This window comes from Ranitomeya imitator, chromosome 1 (assembly GCF_032444005.1).
Source record: "Ranitomeya imitator isolate aRanImi1 chromosome 1, aRanImi1.pri, whole genome shotgun sequence".
Taxonomy (NCBI): domain Eukaryota; kingdom Metazoa; phylum Chordata; class Amphibia; order Anura; family Dendrobatidae; genus Ranitomeya; species Ranitomeya imitator.
Window position 1 is genome coordinate 23,524,580 of NC_091282.1, and position 19,791 is coordinate 23,544,370.

The 19,791-nt window shown below is 47.2% G+C and overlaps 1 protein-coding gene across 1 annotated transcript; it reads right to left on the reverse strand.

Moving 5' to 3' along the window:
* Positions 1-868: 868 nt before the first annotated feature.
* Positions 869-19,125, reverse strand: LOC138659080 (zinc finger protein 1 homolog). Its single transcript, XM_069745880.1, has 7 exons — positions 19,093-19,125; positions 6,136-6,288; positions 5,636-5,812; positions 5,429-5,552; positions 5,281-5,348; positions 4,921-5,062; positions 869-3,809 (listed from the first exon to the last, which is right to left on the reverse strand). The coding sequence occupies exons 2-7, from the start codon at positions 6,214-6,216 to the stop codon at positions 2,974-2,976; spliced, it is 1,428 nt and encodes a 475-aa protein (XP_069601981.1). The 5' UTR covers positions 6,217-6,288; positions 19,093-19,125; the 3' UTR covers positions 869-2,973.
* Positions 19,126-19,791: the final 666 nt, after the last annotated feature.

Here is a 19,791-nt window from a genome sequence, read left to right on the forward strand (position 1 = left end):
TGTCTCATTCTCTAAATTTTTGCACATGACTGTACTTCTAGCACCAGTAGAGGGTGAAACGTACGTCTTTATAGGATCTAGACTACTACAAAGGCCCATACAGGGCTCATAGATTATATTTTTGTGGATATACAGTATGGATATACAGTATGTACTGGACTTATCATACCTGGACTTGGCTACAGGACACACATTACAATGTATGGCACTGTATATGACACATAATCAGTGTCTGGACCACCAAGAACCATCTCCAGAACCCCACTTTTCAACTACGTGCAAATGTGACATTATCCTTAATCACAAATTTGTATAACAATTAACTGGGTAAATTGTTCAATTAATAAGATGCTGCCTGTGTCCATACATAATGATTCAATTATAAAGTGTCAAGTGCTGCTTATATAAGAGGGTGGTGACCCATTCGTGCACGTGGGCCCACCGAAGGAGCCAGTCCAAGCCTCCATATAATTTATGATGTCCTATAGGAGCTGTTGGTGCAGGATTCTGTACACTGTTGTCTCTCTATAGCTTACTTTGAGTTATTGCTGCAGCTTGAACTTTCCTGCAGATCACGTGACTCTGGAGATGATACCTCTCACTGACCGCACGACCTGATCTACATGGAAGTTAAAGCTGGTGAAATAAATCTCACCGTGTCTCAGATTTAAATTACAGTGCCAGCAGCTATTTTCTAAAGCAGCAGACTGCTGGGTGTGCTGAAACTGCCAAGGGGGAGGGCACTTGTCCCTCTGTCCCACCAGCCCAAGGATTTGAATCCCCACGCACTGGAAATTTGAAAGCCCGCCCGCTCTTCGGAATGGAAACTCTAGGTTCAGCTAGTCTAAAGTTTAAAAGAACTTGCGAGTTGGGAGTTCAAAAGACATGCACAGTTTAATAAAGTTTAAGCATCTTTGTCTCTCTTAAAAAACATGGTTGTATCCTATAAATAAGCAAAAGCTGGTACTAATTAGAGAATACATGAAGAAACATATGAGATGGCTGATCCTCACCCGATACCCTTCTACAGATATATAGTAGTAATAAACATTTTTTTAAATAAAAAAAAGCTGAACAGGAAGAAAGAAAGAAATGGCTCGTACATGATTTGGTGTTTTTTGTGTTAATATACAGATGCGAAACCTGGACGATAAAGAAACAAGACAGAAGAAGAATCAACGCCTTTGAAATATGGTGCTGGAGAAGGATGTTATCAATACCATGGATGCAAGAAGAACAAACACTTTTTGGAACACATCAAGGCAGACATGCCACTCGAAGCAAGGATCACCAAGCTACGAGTTGCCTACTTTGGACACATCATACCATGAGAGAAATCACTGGAGAAGGACATCATGGTTGGAAGAATAGAAGGAACAAGATGACGAGGAAGACCAGCAATCCAATGGCTTGATACAATCAAGATAACGGCGGAAAAGACCCTGGTGGACCTCTCTTAAGCTTGCAAAAGATTGATCTTCCTACATTCATCCATCAAATCGCCATGGCTCGAGATTGAGCCAAAGGCAGTTAAACAATTAAATAAAATATTTAAAATTTTAGCTTTAGGTCCAGAACTGATGTACAAATTTCAAGATTTGAAAAGAGGATCTAATCCCCACCTCTACCCTTCCCATCTTCCCCCACTCCTACCTATTACCTTATACCTGTACTTACTATGCTTAATGTAGGATACAATTTCAGCTTATCCCTTTTAATTTCATTGAAGGACAGCTTTGGACTAATAGGGTCAATCTATTGCTGACGTAAGACACTCTCATGGACTAATTTCTGTCTCTCTTTATGATTTTCTTGATTTACTGCCATTAAAAAGTGTTTTTTTGATTACTTTCATTCATCAAGACTATGCTCAATTAGTCATTTTCATATTTTGTTGTTTTGTGTTTAATTATTTTGAAAAGTCAGAAAATTGATTGTAAATTATTGGATTAGAGAGGAGCCCCCATCCAGCTGGGAATTTATTGCCCCCAAAAAAGCGGATATTACTACAATATTGTAAAACGTGTATTACATAGTAACATAGTTAGTAAGGCCGAAAAAAGACATTTGTCCATCCAGTTCAGCCTATATTCCATCATAATAAATACCCAGATCTACGTCCTTCTACAGAACCTAATAATTGTATGATACAATATTGTTCTGCTCCAGGAAGACATCCAGGCCTCTCTTGAACCCCTCGACTGAGTTTGCCATCACCACCTCCTCAGGCAAGCAATTCCAGATTCTCACTGCCCTAACAGTAAAGAATCCTCTTCTATGTTGGTGGAAAAACCTTCTCTCCTCCAGACGCAAAGAATGCCCCCTTGTGCCCGTCACCTTCCTTGGTATAAACAGGTCCTCAGCGAGATATTTGTATTGTCCCCTTATATACTTATACATGGTTATTAGATCGCCCCTCAGTCGTCTTTTTTCTAGACTAAATAATCCTAATTTCGCTAATCTATCTGGGTATTGTAGTTCTCCCATCTCCTTTATTAATTTTGTTGCCCTCCTTTGTACTCTCTCTAGTTCCATTATATCCTTCCTGAGCACCAGTGCCCAAAACTGGACACAGTACTCCATGTGCGGTCTAACTAGGGATTTGTACAGAGGCAGTATAATGCTCTCATCATGTGTATCCAGACCTCTTTTAATGCACCCCATGATCCTGTTTGCCTTGGCAGCTGCTGCCTGGCACTGGCTGCTCCAGGTAAGTTTATCATTAACTAGGATCCCCAAGTCCTTCTCCCTGTCAGATTTACCCAGTGGTTTCCCGTTCAGTGTGTAATGGTGATATTGATTCCCTCTTCCCATGTGTATAACCTTACATTTATCATTGTTAAACCTCATCTGTATTGTTATGTAATATCTGCTCTAAGTTTTGTTTTGTTCAATAAAAATGTATCTGATTAAGAAAAAAATCATTTTGAAAAGTCAATACATATAAAAACAAGTTTAAAAAATAAGTGCCTTCTACCTAATATGACCCATCTGATGTTCGAAAAGACTTGTTTTCCTTGTGAAGCATTTCCCACATTCTGAACATAAAAATGCCTTCTCGCCAGTGTGACTCTTCTTATGTTCAGCAAGAGTTGTTTTCCTTGAGAAACACTTCCCGCATTCTGAACATGAAAATAATTTCTCCCCTGTATGAGTTTTGTGATGTGTAATAAGTGTTGATTTCTGAGTAAAACACTTTCCACATTCTTGGCATGAGAATGGCTTCTCCCCTGTGTGAGTTCTTTGATGTTCAATAAGAGATGATTGAGCAGTAAAACGTTTCCCACATTCTGAACAAGAAAACAGCCTCTCTCCTGTGTGAGTTATCTGATGTTTGACAAGATGTGCTTTTTGAGCAAAACATTTACCGCATTCTAAACATATAAATGGCTTCACTCCTGCGTGAGTGTTTTGATGTTGAACAAGAATTGATTTCCGAGTATAACATTTCCCACACTCTGGACATGAATATGGCTTCTCCCCTGTGTGAATTCTCAGATGACTAACAAGAAGTGATTTCTGACTGAAGCATTTTTGACATTCTGTGCATAAGTACGTCTTCTCCACTGTGTGAGCTTTATGATGTTCAACATCTCTTCTGTGATCTTTATTTTGCATATCACTCTTTGATGAATCGTACGATAAGATGTGTTGCAAAGTTTCAGATGGACTTTTCCTGTAAAGCGCTGAGCGCACTTCTAGTAAAGTTGCATTCCCTTCATATGTGTGCTTATCCTGTGGAACACCATGATCATCTGCTTTAATATCTGAAGTTGGTAGATGTCCACCTGCGCTCTCGGTACAGCCATCTGTCGAGAATAAAAACCAATTTGATAATTGATATTTATAAAATTCCTGTATGAAAGATTTGATACAATTTTCTAAGGATATAATAGATTTCACAGGTGGCATTTATACTGTAGTAATACTAAGTGAAGAACCTGATAGAGTTATTAGGTGGCATCTAGCTCACACATTCCTTAACAGTGAAGGATAAAGTCATCCAGTCTTGACAAAATTGGTGGAATCTGCCGACAATCTACTGTGTATTTGTGGGCCATCTGACTCTCCCATAGCAGACGATGTCTGGGGACAAAAGGATTTATGATGGCCGATCTTTTTGTTTATTGGGAAATAAGTCACTACCAGAGGAGTCACTCCCTCATAGAGAACACAGGGCAGAGTTGAGCACTTCGGTGTATGGTGAGTTCGGGAGAAGAAGCTGTCGACCAGATGATCATTTATCCGACAGCTATGAAGCTTTACAATGCATGGAGGAAGAGCGGAATTGTAATGTACAAAGAACAAATGGCTTTTCTTATCTAAAATTGACATCGTATTCGCTGGTCTTAATAAAACTCATGCTGGAATAAAATGCAAAAAAGGAGCATACAAATTTACAACAATGTACTCGGCAAGTTGTGACTGCCTTTCTCGGTACATTATCTACCTTACCCTACATTAAAAGAATATTCCACATAGAAAATGTTTGGCCATTTCCACAGAAAGATTTGGTTACTGTAAGTCTTTCATGTGTAGGAGGCCCCACTAACGCTCATTAGAGCAGTCTATACTTCAAAATTTATTCACTATCGTTTGGACAACTTTTCTCAAGAGCTTTCAGATTTTAGGAAAAGAGGCGTTCTTGAAAAATGTGCAACTGTTTCCATAGTTTTTTCACCCTTACATACAGTTCTAATTTCTCTTTCAATCCCAGATAAATGCTGCTATAAAACAACAGCAGACATTAAACACAGTTCTTGTATCTTTCACATCCACATTCTGGCTGTATTTTGCAACCATATTTAATTTGTATTTTGTCTGAATATATAACTAAAAATTAACAGAACACAAACACTAAAGAGCTGGCGACGGAGAAGAATATCCGACTTCTCTTTTTATCCCGTGGTCACCACTCACCTGGGCAGTGATCTGTAGGGGTCTTCTCTTTACACCGCTGATCGCCCCTCACATTAGTGGTCTCCTCTTTACACCACTGATCGCCCCTCAGATTTCTCTCTGGACCATTAATATTGTTCAGATCTTTTTTGGGATCTAAAATCTGCAAAACAAATATTGTAAAAGTCCCCGATGATGGGAGAAGTCCCCGGGAATAATGGTGAGCAGATCCGGACATGTGAGGTCTGTGGTCAGCTGTGATCCTGCCGTCTCCACCGCTCTCATTACACAAGTATAAAACATATAATACTGGAGGAGAAAACAAGACTGAACACAAGGACGTCACAGCCGTCTACACATCATAGGGAGATCTCCATCTACCTGATGGTCCTGTGGAGGAGGAGGAGGAGTGGGACATCTCTCTGGGGTTGTCCTCTTACTGGAGAGACCTGAGGAGACACAGACAGGACTGACATCATTATTACATACAGAGAATTATAGGCCATGTGTATTTAGTCCTGTCTATTACCTGGTGATGTGCGGGGCCGGTGCTCCTCCATCATCACCTCCTGGTACCAATCCTTGTGTCCTTCTAGATACTCCCACTCCTCCATGGAGAAATAGACGGTGACGTCCTGACACCTAATAGGAACCTGACACACACAATGATACCGTCATCACCCAGAATCCTCCAGTGCTGTCCTGTATAATGTCCCAGCACTCCCAGCAGCGTCACCTCTCCAGTCAGCAGCTCAATCATCTTGTTGGTGAGTTCTAGGATCTTCTGGTCATTGATGTCCTCGTGTGTCTGGGGGTGAGGTGGAGGCCCCGGGATTGGGCTCAGGGTTCCTCCCCGTCCTTCAGACACAGGGGCCTCACAGCGATCACTAGAGATCTTCACTACTGTGTAATCCTGAGTGTGGAAACATTAATAATATCACTACAGACATCTCCAGAGTCCATCACCTCTCCGGTCATATCCCGTTATTCCCATAGATCATGAGGTCATGTGATGACATCAGAGCCTCTCACCTCTCCGGTCATATCCCCTGTTATTCCCGTAGATAATGAGGTCATGTGATGACATCAGAGCCTCTCACCTCTCTGGTCATATCCCCTGTTATTCCCGTAGATAATGATGTCATGTGATGACATCAGAGCCTCTCACCTCTCCGATCATATCCCCTGTTATTCCCATAGATAATGAAGTCATGTGATGACATCAGAGCCTCTCACCTCTCCAGTAAGATGGAAGATTATCTCCAGGGTGAGGTTTATTATCCTCTCTGCCATCTTCTTCTTCTTCTCTCTATCCATCCTTGGTGGGTGAACCAGTAAAATTATTTCACATAGAAAGAACTAATGGACAGGATTATTCATTGCAAGACCCTGAGTAGAAAAAAAGTAGAACCAATATAAAAACATACAGAAAATCTTATGGAAAAATTACAATTACTGGAGATAATCCGATGCTGAAGTTGGTTTCTTATTCGGCAATTTCTTTTTTTTTTTTTTTACTGGTTTAATGAAAAAAATAACAATAATAAAATACAATGCAGTTAGGTGCCCTGATGTGAATACGCATAAAACAGCTACAAAGGTTATAAAACTGTAACAAAAACGGGCACCAAAGTGGGCACTGAAGGGGCGTTATTGAAAGGGTTAAATGACTTTGGGCCACTGATCTCACACTATAGTGATGGCCCGCATCATATTCTGGGGTCTGGGCATGAGCCCATTTGGGCCAAGCTGGAGTCACCTGAATTATATGCTGGACCTCATGGACCACTATATGAATTGCTCCTGGAGTAAAATCTTTGTTGGTCGTCCATTACTGTTGTTGGTCCTCCATTTGTATGCAACCATTCTGTCTGTGGATTGGTGGAGTCCAAACCCTTTAGAGGTGATTTTGTAAACATTTCTAGCTTTATGAACATATCTTCTTTGGAGTTCATCATAAATCTCCTTTGTTCTTCCCATGTTACACTTCAACAAATATGGTTTGAGGACATCAGATTTTGATAGATCCCTATTCTTCAATGGCGTAGGAAGGGGGGGGCGGTCCGCCCCGGGCGGCACAATGCTGGGGGCGGCCGGCGCTGCAGGAGAAGAAGATTAAAAAAAAAAAAAAAAAAAAAAAAAAGACGCCCCTTTAAATCTTCGGGCGGCGCCGTCCGCCGCCACGACCAGGGCCAGCTCCCCCCACCCCCGGGTCCCGCCCCCGCCCCCGCCCCCCGCTCTATACTCACCTCTCCTGGTTCCTGCGGCGCCGGCAGCTGCAGCGTCCTCTGACTCTGCGACGTCTCAGGGCAGAGGGCGCGATGACGTCACTACTGTGCGCGCCGCTCTGCCTCTCTGTCCTGAGCGTCGCAGAGCCGGAGAGACGCTGACTGCACCGGACCTGCGCTGGGAACGGGAGAGGTGAGGATTTTACTTTTTTTTTTTTTTTCTTTATGTCTGACTGTGTGGGGCTGGGGCAATGCTGGACACACTGGGGCAATACTGGAGACCATGGGGCAGATTGCTGGACACACTGGGGCAGTACTGGAGACCATGGGGCAGAATGCTGGACACACTGGGGCAATACAGGAGACCATGGGGCAGATTGCTGGACACACTGGGGCAATACAGGAGACCATGGGGCAGATTGCTGGACACACTGGGGCAATACAGGAGACCATGGGGCAGATTGCTGGACACACTGGGGCAATACAGGAGACTATGGGGCAGATTGCTGGTCACACTGGGGCAATACTGGAGACCATGGGGCAGAATGCTGGACACACTGGGGCAATACAGGAGACCATGGGGCAGATTGCTGGACACACTGGGGCAATACAGGAGACCATGGGGCAGATTGCTGGACACACTGGGGCAATACAGGAGACTATGGGGCAGATTGCTGGTCACACTGGGGCAATACTGGAGACCATGGGGCAGAATGCTGGACACACTGGGGCAATACTGGAGACCATGGGGCAGAATGCTGGACACACTGGGGCAATACTGGAGACCATGGGGCAGAATGCTGGACATACTGGGGCAATACTGGAGACCATGGGGCAGATTGCTGGACACACCGGGGCAATACTGGAGACCATGGGGCAGAATGCTGGACACACTGGGGCAATACAGGAGACCATGGGGCAGATTGCTGGACACACTGGGGCAATACTGGAGACCATGGGGCAGAATGCTGGACACACTGGGGCAGTACAGGAGACTATGGGGCAGAATGCTGGACACACTGAATACTGGAGACCATGGGGCAGATTTCAGGACACATTGAAGCAATGCTGGAGACCCTGGGGCAGACTTCTGGACATACTGGGGCAATACTGGAGACCATGGGGCAGATTGCTGGACACACCGGGGCAATACTGGAGACCATGGGGCAGAATGCTGGACACACTGGGGCAATACAGGAGACCATGGGGCAGATTGCTGGACACACTGGGGCAATACTGGAGACCCTGGGGCAGATTGCTGGACACACTGGGGCAATACTGGAGACCCTGGGGCAGATTTCTGGACATACTGGGGCAATACTGGATACCATGGGGCAGATTGCTGGACACACCGGGGCAATACTGGAGACCATGGGGCAGAATGCTGGACACACTGGGGCAATACAGGAGACCATGGGGCAGATTGCTGGACACACTGGGGCAATACTGGAGACCCTGGGGCAGATTGCTGGACACACTGGGGCAATACTGGAGACCCTGGGGCAGATTTCTGGACACATTGAGGCAATGCTGGAGACCCTGGGGCAGACTTCTGGACACACTGGGGCAATGCTGGACACTGGGGCAGATTGCTGGACACACTGGGGGTAATATACTGGACACACTGGGGCAATGCTGGACACTGGGGGTAATATGCTGGACACACTGGGGCAGACTGCTGGACACACTGGGGAAAGGCTGGACACTGGGGCAGATTGCTGGACACACTGAGGGCAGATTGCTGGACACACTGGGGGTAATATGCTGGACATACTGGGGCAGATTGCTGGACACACTGGGGGTAATATGCTGGACACACTGGGGCAGATTGCTGGACAACATGGGGGTAATATGCTGGACACACTGGGGCAGATTGCTGGACAACATGGGGGTAATATGCTGGACACACTGGGGGCAGGACTTGAGGCATGGGCAGAATGTAGATACGGGGCATGATTGGAGACACGGGGCAGGATTGAATCATGGGGCAGGACGGATACGATGGAGGCTGGTGGGGCAGGATGGGGAGATCATATGGGGTAGAATGGATACTCATGAGGGCAGGATACGACAACATATGGCTGGAGCCAGGAATGAGATAAACGGGGCCAGGGTGGGGAATATTATTACCATAGGGGATAATTAAGGGATATTATTACTGCAGTGATGTATTTATTTTATTTTTTGAGTATACTGTTTTAAATGGGGGGGCGGTCCTGTTACTGTGCAGAGTGACACTATATCACCTTTTTTTCTTCATGTGGTGTAATGTAGAAGTTGTGAAAAATTAAGTAATGTGTTCTGCAAGCGGAGCTCGAGATAACTGTGTTATTTCCTGCAGAAACGAGTCCTGGCTGGAAGGAATGATGGCGGTCTGTGCTGGATGAAAGATGAAGGACTTCACCTAGAGACGTCACTGGTGAGTCAGTGTTACCTATACACTGACACTATACACTGTATACTATATAGAGGTCCTGTGTATAATGTCACCAGTGATCTCTGTATTACCTCTACACAGACACTGCATACTAAGTACAGATCTCCTGTGAATACTGGCACTTATGGTGATAGTATTGTGTTTTTTTTGTTATTACTGATCAGTATTGTAGTATTCAGTCACTATGTGGTGGTAATATGTGGTCTGGAAATGGTGCGGTGGTATTTGTCCCTTGTATGTAGTATTATTCGGTCACTATGTGGCCTGGTCATGGTGTGGTGGTATTAAGTCACAGGTGTGGCATGTGGGGGTGACACCATTAGGCCCAGTTTAAGTTCTACAAAACAGGAAAACCATTTTTGGTAACCTTTGTGTGTATTGAGCTGGGGGGGGGGTGGGGATGGGGGGGGGAGGGGGCCAAACTCGGGATCAGCCCCGGGCGGCAAAAGCTCTAGCTACGCCTCTGCTATTCTTTGAATAAAACAGGTTGCCCACTCTCACCCAATTGTCATCTCATTGATTGAGCAAAGTACTGCAGTGCGCAGGCGCCGGGAAAGGTCAGAGAGGCCCAGCACCTGCGCACTGTCGTACTTTGCTCAGGGCACACAAAGTACGCCTGCCCTGGAGCCGCAGCGTGAAGACAAGAAGAGGATGTCATCGTAAGAAGATGGGAGACCCCGGACCGGACCGCCCGCCCAGGTGAGTATAATCTAACCTCGTTTTCTCATCTTTCAGGTTACATCGGGGGCTTATCTACAGCATTCCAGAGTGCTGTCGATAAGCCCCTGATGTCGGTGGGCATAGCTCCCCTTTGATTTTGGGAGTGACGGGTTCCCTTTAACCTCAGACCTCTCCTACCAAAATATAATATAAGGCGATCGCTCTCCTTCATCCACCTGCTTTCCCTTTCTTTGCTCATTCTCACTGCTGGCGACATATCCTACCCCCAATCCTACCCCCCCCCCCTGCCTCATACATCCCATTAATCCTCACCCCTATCCTTCTCACACTAAGGGCTCATACTCACATGCGAAAAACTCGGATGAGTCTCGCACGTCAATACCCGGCACTCAAGAGCGGAGCGTGGGACTGCATGTATTGCACTGCCGGGTATTGACTTGCGAGACTCATCCGAGTTTCTCGCATGTGAGTATGAGCCCTAAGAGAAACTACCGCAACCCTTCACACTTAAAATCTGTGCCACTGACCCCCACCCCCCTGCTTCCTCTCTCTGGGGCACTTTGGAATGCCCGCTCCGTCTGCAACAAGCTCCACGTGATCCACGATCTCTTTACTTCCCGCAACCTTTCCTTCCTGGCCCTCACTGAGACCTGGCTGCCGCCCCCTGACACGGCCTCCCCTTCTGCACTGATTTACGGTGGCCTCCAATTTACCCACACTCCTCGCTCTGGCAACAGACATGGCGGAGAAGTGGGTTTCCTTCTTTCTAAAAACTGCTACTTCAACCTATCCAACCCCCACCCTTCCTTATCCTTCCTTCTCTCGCGGTTCACTCTGTCCGTTTCTACTCTCCCTCTAATCTACAAATGGCGGTCATATACCGACCACCGGGTTCAGCCACTGCCTTCATTGACCAATTCTCCACCTGGCTTCTCCACTTTCTCTCTGCCGACATCCCCACCATCATAATGGGTGACTTTAATATCCCTACTGACACCCGCCAGCCACCAGCCTCCAAGCTCCTGGCTCTTACTTCATCCTTTGGACTTACTCAGTGGTCCTCCACAGCCACCCACACAGACGGTCATACACTAGACCTCATCTTCACCCACCTCTGTTCCTTATCTAATCTCACAACCTCTCCCTTCCCCTATCTGACCACTATCTACTCACCTTCTCATCCTTGTCCTCCTCACCCACCCCCAATGTCCAGCCACTACTACATCGTCGCAGAAACCTTGCACACCTAGACATTCACAGACTCTCAGACTCTCTTCTACCGCTGTCCTCCATATCTTCACTCCACGACATGGACAGCGCCACCGCTTTCTATAACTCCACCCTCACATAAGCCATGGACTCAGTCGCCCCTCTCATGCATGGCAAAGTGCGACAAATCAATAGGCAACCCTGGCATAACAATCTCACCAAAAAACTCCGACAAGCATCCAGGGTCGTGGAGCGGCGTTGGAAGAAATCACGCCTGCCAGACTACTTCACTGCTTTCAAACAAGCTACACTTGCCTTCAAACTAACCCTCACTTCTGCTAAACAGACCTATTTCACTAACCTTGTATCTTCACTATCCTACAACCCCAAACAGCTGTTCAGCACATTTAACTCTCTCCTCCGCCCACCACTGCCACCTCCAACTCCCCTCATCTCTTCCGAGGACTTTGCCACCTACTTCAAAAACAAGATCGACCAAACAAGGCAAACCTTTACTGTTCCACCACCCCAACCACTCCATATACCAGATCTCTGCCCTTCCCTAATAACCTCCCTCTCCAACATCACTGAAGGAGAACTTACCTCCTTTCCAAATCACACCTCACCACCTGTGCACTTGACCCCATCCCTTCCCACCTGCTCCCCAACCTCACTAACATGCTCATTCCAGCCCTAACCCATCCCTTCAACCTATGGCTATCTTCTGGTCCCTTTCCCTCTGCTTTCAAACATGCCACCATCACACCCATCCTCAAAAAAACTAACCTTGACCCAACTGCTATGCCCACCTATCGCCCCATATCACTGCTCCCATTTGCTTCCAAACTCCTTGAGCAGCATGTCCATGCCCAATTTTCCTCTCACCTCTCATCTAACTCTCTCCTTGACAACCTCCAATCTGGCTTCCGCTCCCACCACTCCACCGATACTGCTCTAACCAAAATTACTAATGACTTACAGCCAAAGCTAACAGACAGTTCTCCATCCTCCTCCTTCTTGACCTGTCCTCTGCTTTCGACACAGTTGATCACTGCCTACTGCTACAGATTCTTTCTTCCCTTGGCATCAAAGACCTTGCCCTGTCCTGGATTGCCTCACACCTTTCCGACTGCTCATTAAGCGTTTCCCACTCCCACACCACCTCCTCATCCCGCCCTCTTTCTGTTGGAGTCCCTCAAGGCTCTGTCCTAGGGCCTCTACTATTTTCCATCTATACCCTTGGCCTAGGACAATTCATAAAGTCCCATGGCTTCCAGTACCACCTGTATGCGGACGACACTCAGATCTACCTCTCTGGCCCAGATGTCACCTCTATGCTGTCCAGAATCCCGCAGTGTCTATCAGCCATATCCTCCTTCAACGATCGCTTCCTAAAACTCAATGTAGATAAAACTGAACTCATCTTTCCCCCATCTCGCGTATCCCCCATACCTGATCTGTCTATTATGGTAAACGGTATCACGCTCTCTCCCGCACCTGAAATCTGATTCCTCGGGGTAACTCTCGACTCTGCCCTGTCCTTCAAACCGCACGTCCAAACTCTTGCCACCTCCTGTCGCCTCCAACTCAAAAAAATTGCCAGAATCCGTTCCTTCCTCAGCCCACAATCTACTAAAACTCTTGTGCATGCCCTCATCATCTCCCGTCTCGACTACTGCAACACCCTCCTCTGTGGCCTCCCCGCTAACTCTCTTGCACCACTCCAGTCTGTCCTCAACTCTGCTGCCCGACTAATCCACCTCTCTCCTCGCTACTCCTCTGCTTCTCCTCTCTGCAAATCCCTCCACTGGCTCCCAATGCCCCAACGAATCCAGTTCAAACTACTAACACTGATATACAAAGCCATCCACAACCTGTCCCCTCCCTATATCTCTGAACTAATCTCCCACTATCTTCCCTCACGTAATCTCCGGTCCTCCCAAGACCTCCTACTCTCCTCCACACTTATTCGTTCCTCACACAACCGCCTCCAAGAATTCTCCCGAATATTCCCCATCCTCTGGAATTCCACGCCTCAAAACGTCCGATTATCCACCACCCTCGGATGCTTCAGACGGAACCTGAAAACCCATCTCTTCAAGAAATCCTACAGCCTGCAATAACCATTCTGACGCCTCACCAACCGCCCAAGCTGCCGCCTCACCACCACCAGAGCTGCCGCCTCACCACCACCTGAGCTGCCGCCCCACCAACCACCCGAGCTGCTGCCGCCTCACCACCACCAGAGCTGCCGCATCAGCACCACCAGTGCTGCAGCACATCAAACTCCTGTCTCTTCCCCATTATCCTGATAGAATGTAAGTCCGCCAGGACAGGGTCCTCTCCCCTCTGTACCGGTCTGTCATTGTAAATTTGTTTACTGTAAACATTATCTATAACTCTATATGTAACCCTTTTCTCCTGTACAGCACCATGGAATTAATGGTGCTATATAAACAAATGATAATAATATATACCAGGATGAGGGACATATATACCAGGATGGGGGGCATTACTACAAAAAGAAAGGGGATGCGAACACATTAGTCAATTTAGAACGCTACAAGAGCCCATACATCTGACTAACATGCAGGGAGGCCCAGGTCCAAATTTTTCTCCGGGGCCCATCGGACTCTAGTTATGCCACTGGTACTCACACTGTACGGTACCTCAGTCTTCTCATTGTGAGCATTACTGAGCTATAACACAGTTTTCACAGTCTCTGGCCATATTATCACTTCTATAAAGCCACTTTCCCAGTGTTAGAATGGATCATTACTGAGCTACAGTCATGGCCAAAATTTTGGAGAATAACAGCAAAATTATATTTTCACATGATCTGCTGCCCTCTGGTTTTTATTAGTGTTTGTCTGATGTTTATATCACATACAGAAATATAATTGCAATCATATTATGAGAACCAATAGGTTATATTGACAGTTAGAATGAGTTAATGCAGCAAGTCAATATTTGCAGTGTTGACCCTTCTTCTTCAAGACCTCTGCAATTCTCCCTGGCATGCTCTCAATCAACTTCTGGACCAAATCCTGACTTATAGCAGTCCATTCTTGCATAATCAATGCTTGCATTTTGCCAGAATTTGTTGGTTTTTGTTTGTCCACCCGTCTCTTGATGATTGACCACAAGTTCTCAATGGGATTAAGATCTGGGGAGTTTCCAGGCCATGGACCCAAAATCTCTATGTTTTGATCCATGAGCCATTTAGTTATCACCTTTGCTTTATGGCAAGGTGCTCCATCATGCTGGAAAAGGCATTGTTGGGCGCCAAACTGCTCTTGGACGGTTGGGAGAAGTTGCTCTTGGAGGACATTCTGGTACCATTCTTTATTCATGGCTGTGTTTTTAGGCAAGACTGTGAGTGAGCCGATTCCCTTGGCTGAGAAGTAACCCCACACATGAATGGTTTCAGGATGCTTTACATTTGGCATGAGACAAGACTGGTGGGAGCGCTCACCTCCTCTTCTCCGAATAAGCTGTTTTCCAGATGTCCCAAACAATCGAAAAGGGGATTCATCAGAGAAAATGACTTTGCCCCAGTCCTCAGCAGTCCACTCCCTGTACCTTTTGCAGAATATCAGTCGGTCCCTGATGTTTTTTCTGGAGAGAAGTGGCTTCTTTGCTGCCCTCCTTGAAACCAGGCCTTGCTCAAAGAGTCTCCGCCTCACAGTGCATGCAGAAGCACTCACACCAGCCTGCTGCCATTCCTGAGCAAGCTCGGCACTGCTGGTAGTCCGATCCCGCAGCTGAAACAGTTTTAGGATACGGTCCTGGCGCTTGCTGGTCTTTCTTGGTATCCCTGGAGCCTTTTTGACAACAATGGAAGCTCTCTCCTTGAAGTTCTTGATGATGCGATAGATTGTTGACTGAGGTGCAATCTTTGTAGCTGCGATACTCTTCCCTGTTAGGCCATTTTTGTGCAGAGCAATGATGGCTGCACGTGTTTCTTTAGGGTATGTGTCCACGTGCAGGAAACGCTGCGTGTCTGACGCTGCATAGAGCTGCAGCGTCAGACACGCAGCGTCCAGATGTTACAGCATAGTGGAGGGGATTTAATGAAATCCCGTCTCCACTATGCGTGGTAACACGCACGCGGCGGCCCTGCGACTCCGGACATGCTGCGCGTCTTTTCAGATCGCAGCATGTCCGTATATCTTGCGGCGACGCAGCGTCACATAGCACAGGGCCCTATGGTGGGGAGCGATGATCCCGGATGTGTGCTGTGAACACATTCGGCATCATCGCGTCCCAGAAAGGGGGCGGGGCTTACCGCAGAGCGGCTAAGCCACTCCGACGATACCGCCGGCCATCCTGAAAGTGGACACATACCCTTAGAGATAACCATGGTTAACTGAAGAGAAACAATGATACCAAGCACCAGCCTCCTTTTAAAGTGTCCAGTGATGTCATTCTTACTTAATCATGACTGATTGATCGCCAGCCCTGTCCTCAACACCCACACCTGTGTTAATGGATCAATCACTAAAACGATGTTAGCTGCTCCTTTTAAGGCAGGACTGCAATGATGTTGAAATGTGTTTTGGGGGTTAAAGTTCATTTTCTGGGCAAATATTGACTTTGCAAGTACAGTAATTGCTGTTAAGCTGATCACTCTGACATTCAGGATTATATGCAAATTGCCATTAGAAAAAATGAAGCAGTAGACTTTGGAAAAATTAATATTGGTCTCATTCTCAAAATTTTTGTCCATGACTGTACAGTTCCACTTCCTATCACTTAGCAGCAATATGTGAAGCTATAATCAGTGCTGTAACAAAGCTTTACCAGTGGCAGCAGGATTCGCCGGATGTATCATCACTAAGCTGTAACAAAGCTTTCACAGTGGCAGCAGGATTCGCCGGATGTATCATCACTAAGCTGTAACAAAGCTTTCCCAGTGGCAGCAGGATTCACCGCATGCATCATCACTAAGCTGTAACAAAGCTTTCACAGTGGCAGCAGGATTCACCGGATGCATCATCACTAAGCTGTAACAAAGCTTTCCCAGTGGCAGCAGGATTCACCGGATGTATCATCACTAAGCTGTAACAAAGCTTTCACAGTGGCAGCAGGATTCGCCGGATGTATCATCACTAAGCTGTAACAAAGCTTTACCAGTGGCAGCAGGATTCACCGGATGTATCATCACTAAGCTGTAACAAAGCTTTCACAGTGGCAGCAGGATTCGCCGGATGTATCATCACTAAGCTGTAACAAAGCTTTCCCAGTGGCAGCAGGATTCACCGCATGCATCATCACTAAGCTGTAACAAAGCTTTCCCAGTGGCAGCAGGATTCGCCGGATGCATCATCACTAAGCTGTAAGAAAGCTTTCCCAGTGGCAGCAGGATTCACCGCATGCATCATCACTAAGCTGTAACAAAGCTTTCCCAGTGGCAGCAGGATTCACCGCATGCATCATCACTAAGCTGTAACAAAGCTTTCCCAGTGGCAGCAGGATTCGCTGGATGTATCATCACTAAGCTGTAACAAAGCTTTCCCAGTGGCAGCAGGATTCGCTGGATGCATCATCACTAAGCTGTAACAAAGCTTTCCCAGTGGCAGCAGGATTCGCCGGATGTATCATCACTAAGCTGTAACAAAGCTTTCCCAGTGGCAGCAGGATTCACCGGATATATCATCACTAAGCTGTAACAAAGCTTTACCAGTGGCAGCAGGATTCACCGGATGTATCATCACTAAGCTGTAACAAAGCTTTCACAGTGGCAGCAGGATTCGCCGGATGTATCATCATCACTAAGCTGTAACAAAGCTTTCCCAGTGGCAGCAGGATTCACCGCATGCATCATCACTAAGCTGTAACAAAGCTTTCACAGTGGCAGCAGGATTCACCGGATGCATCATCACTAAGCTGTAACAAAGCTTTACCAGTGGCAGCAGGATTCACCGGATGTATCATCACTAAGCTGTAACAAAGCTTTCACAGTGGCAGCAGGATTCGCCGGATGTATCATCACTAAGCTGTAACAAAGCTTTACCAGTGGCAGCAGGATTCACCGGATGTATCATCACTAAGCTGTAACAAAGCTTTCACAGTGGCAGCAGGATTCGCCGGATGTATCATCACTAAGCTGTAACAAAGCTTTCCCAGTGGCAGCAGGATTCACCGCATGCATCATCACTAAGCTGTAACAAAGCTTTCCCAGTGGCAGCAGGATTCGCCGGATGCATCATCACTAAGCTGTAACAAAGCTTTCCCAGTGGCAGCAGGATTCACCGCATGCATCATCACTAAGCTGTAAGAAAGCTTTCCCAGTGGCAGCAGGATTCACCGCATGCATCATCACTAAGCTGTAACAAAGCTTTCCCAGTGGCAGCAGGATTCGCCGGATGTATCATCACTAAGCTGTAACAAAGCTTTCCCAGTGGCAGCAGGATTCGCCGGATGTATCATCACTAAGCTGTAACAAAGCTTTCCCAGTGGCAGCAGGATTCGCCGGATGTATCATCACTAAGCTGTAACAAAGCTTTACCAGTGGCAGCAGGATTCGCCGGATGTATCATCACTAAGCTGTAACAAAGCTTTCACAGTGGCAGCAGGATTCACCGCATGCATCATCACTAAGCTGTAACAAAGCTTTCCCAGTGGCAGCAGGATTCGCCGGATGTATCATCACTAAGCTGTAACAAAACTTTACCAGTGGCAGCAGGATTCACCGGATGTATCATCACTAAGCTGTAACAAAGCTTTCACAGTGGCAGCAGGATTCGCCGGATGTATCATCACTAAGCTGTAACAAAGCTTTCCCAGTGGCAGCAGGATTCGCCGGATGCATCATCACTAAGCTGTAACAAAGCTTTCCCAGTGGCAGCAGGATTCGCCGGATGTATCATCACTAAGCTGTAACAAAGCTTTCCCAGTGGCAGCAGGATTCGCCGGATGCATCATCACTAAGCTGTAACAAAGCTTTCCCAGTGGCAGCAGGATTCGCAGGATGTATCATCACTAAGCTGTAACAAAGCTTTCCCAGTGGCAGCAGGATTCGCCGGATGTATCATCACTAAGCTGTAACCCAGCTTTCCCAGTGTCAGCAGGATTCACCGGATATATCATTACTAAGCTGTAACAAAGCTTTCCCAGTGTCAGCAGGATTCACCGCATGCATCATCACTAAGCTGTAACCCAGCTTTCCCAGTGTCAGCAGGATTCACCGGATATATCATCACTAAGCTGTAACAAAGCTTTCCCAGTGGCAGCAGGATTCACCAGATGCATCATCACTAAGCTGTAACCCAGCTTTCCCAGTGTCAGCAGGATTCACCGGATATATCATCACTAAGATGTACCCCAGCTTTCCCAGTGGCAGCAGCAGACTATGGAATCACACTGTGCTGTAGCCCCTCTCACCCATTGTGAGCTGCAGCCTTAAACATATCATTCATAGCACAGCTTTTCCAGTCTCAGGATGGATTATTACTGAGCTATAACCCAACTTTCCAATGCTCTGCTACCATCTCAGACTGTATAATCAGTAAACTGTAACCCAGCTTTCCCAGTGTCCGCGGCAGCCACAGAATGAGCCATAAGGCTATGTGAACACGATGCGCAGAATTAGCTGCGGTGTAATGTGAACAGGGACGGAGACAGGGAGACACTCACCGTGTGCTGAGGAGGAGGAGGAGAAGGACCTGCGGTGACGTCATCACTGAGAGCAGTCAGTGCGGGAGGAGCCAGGAGCTCTGCATACACCCGGCTCTGCACTGCACACAGCTCTGCTCTATAGACACACCCGGCTCTGCTCTCCACACCCGGCTCTGCACTGCACACACACGGCTCTGCTCTACACACACACGGCTCTGCACTGCACACACGGCTCTGCACTGCACACACACACACGGCTCTGCTCTACACACAGCTCTGCTCTATAGACACACCCGGCTCTGCTCTCCACACCCGACTCTGCTCTGCACTCCCGGCTCTGCTCTGTAGACACACCCGGCTCTGCTCTGCACACCCGGCTCTGCTCTATAGACACACCCGGCTCTGCTCTGCACACCCGGCTCTGCTCTATAGACACACCCGGCTCTGCTCTGTAGACACACCCGGCTCTGCACACCCGGCTCTGCTCTATAGACACACCCGACTCTGCTCTGCACTCCCGGCTCTGCTCTACACACCCGGCTCTGCTCTATAGACACACCCGGCTCTGCACACCCGGCTCTGCTCTATAGACACACCCGACTCTGCTCTGCACTCCCGGCTCTGCTCTACACACCCGGCTCTGCTCTATAGACACACCCGGCTCTGCACACCCGGCTCTGCTCTGTAGACACACCCGGCTCTGCTCTACACACCCGG

What these genes read in the sequence shown, in the direction of transcription:
- LOC138659080 (XM_069745880.1), bottom strand. Translation starts at nt 6,216, where the DNA reads ATGGATAGAGAGAAGAAGAAGAAGATGGCAGAGAGGATAATAAACCTC. An exon ending in TCTTCCATCTTACTGGAGAG is followed by an intron (nt 5,813 to 6,135) that starts GTGAGAGGCTCT and finishes TTCCACACTCAG; the next exon opens with GATTACACAGTAGTGAAGAT. An exon ending in CCCTACAGATCACTGCCCAG is followed by an intron (nt 3,810 to 4,920) that starts GTGAGTGGTGAC and finishes TATTCTCGACAG; the next exon opens with ATGGCTGTACCGAGAGCGCA.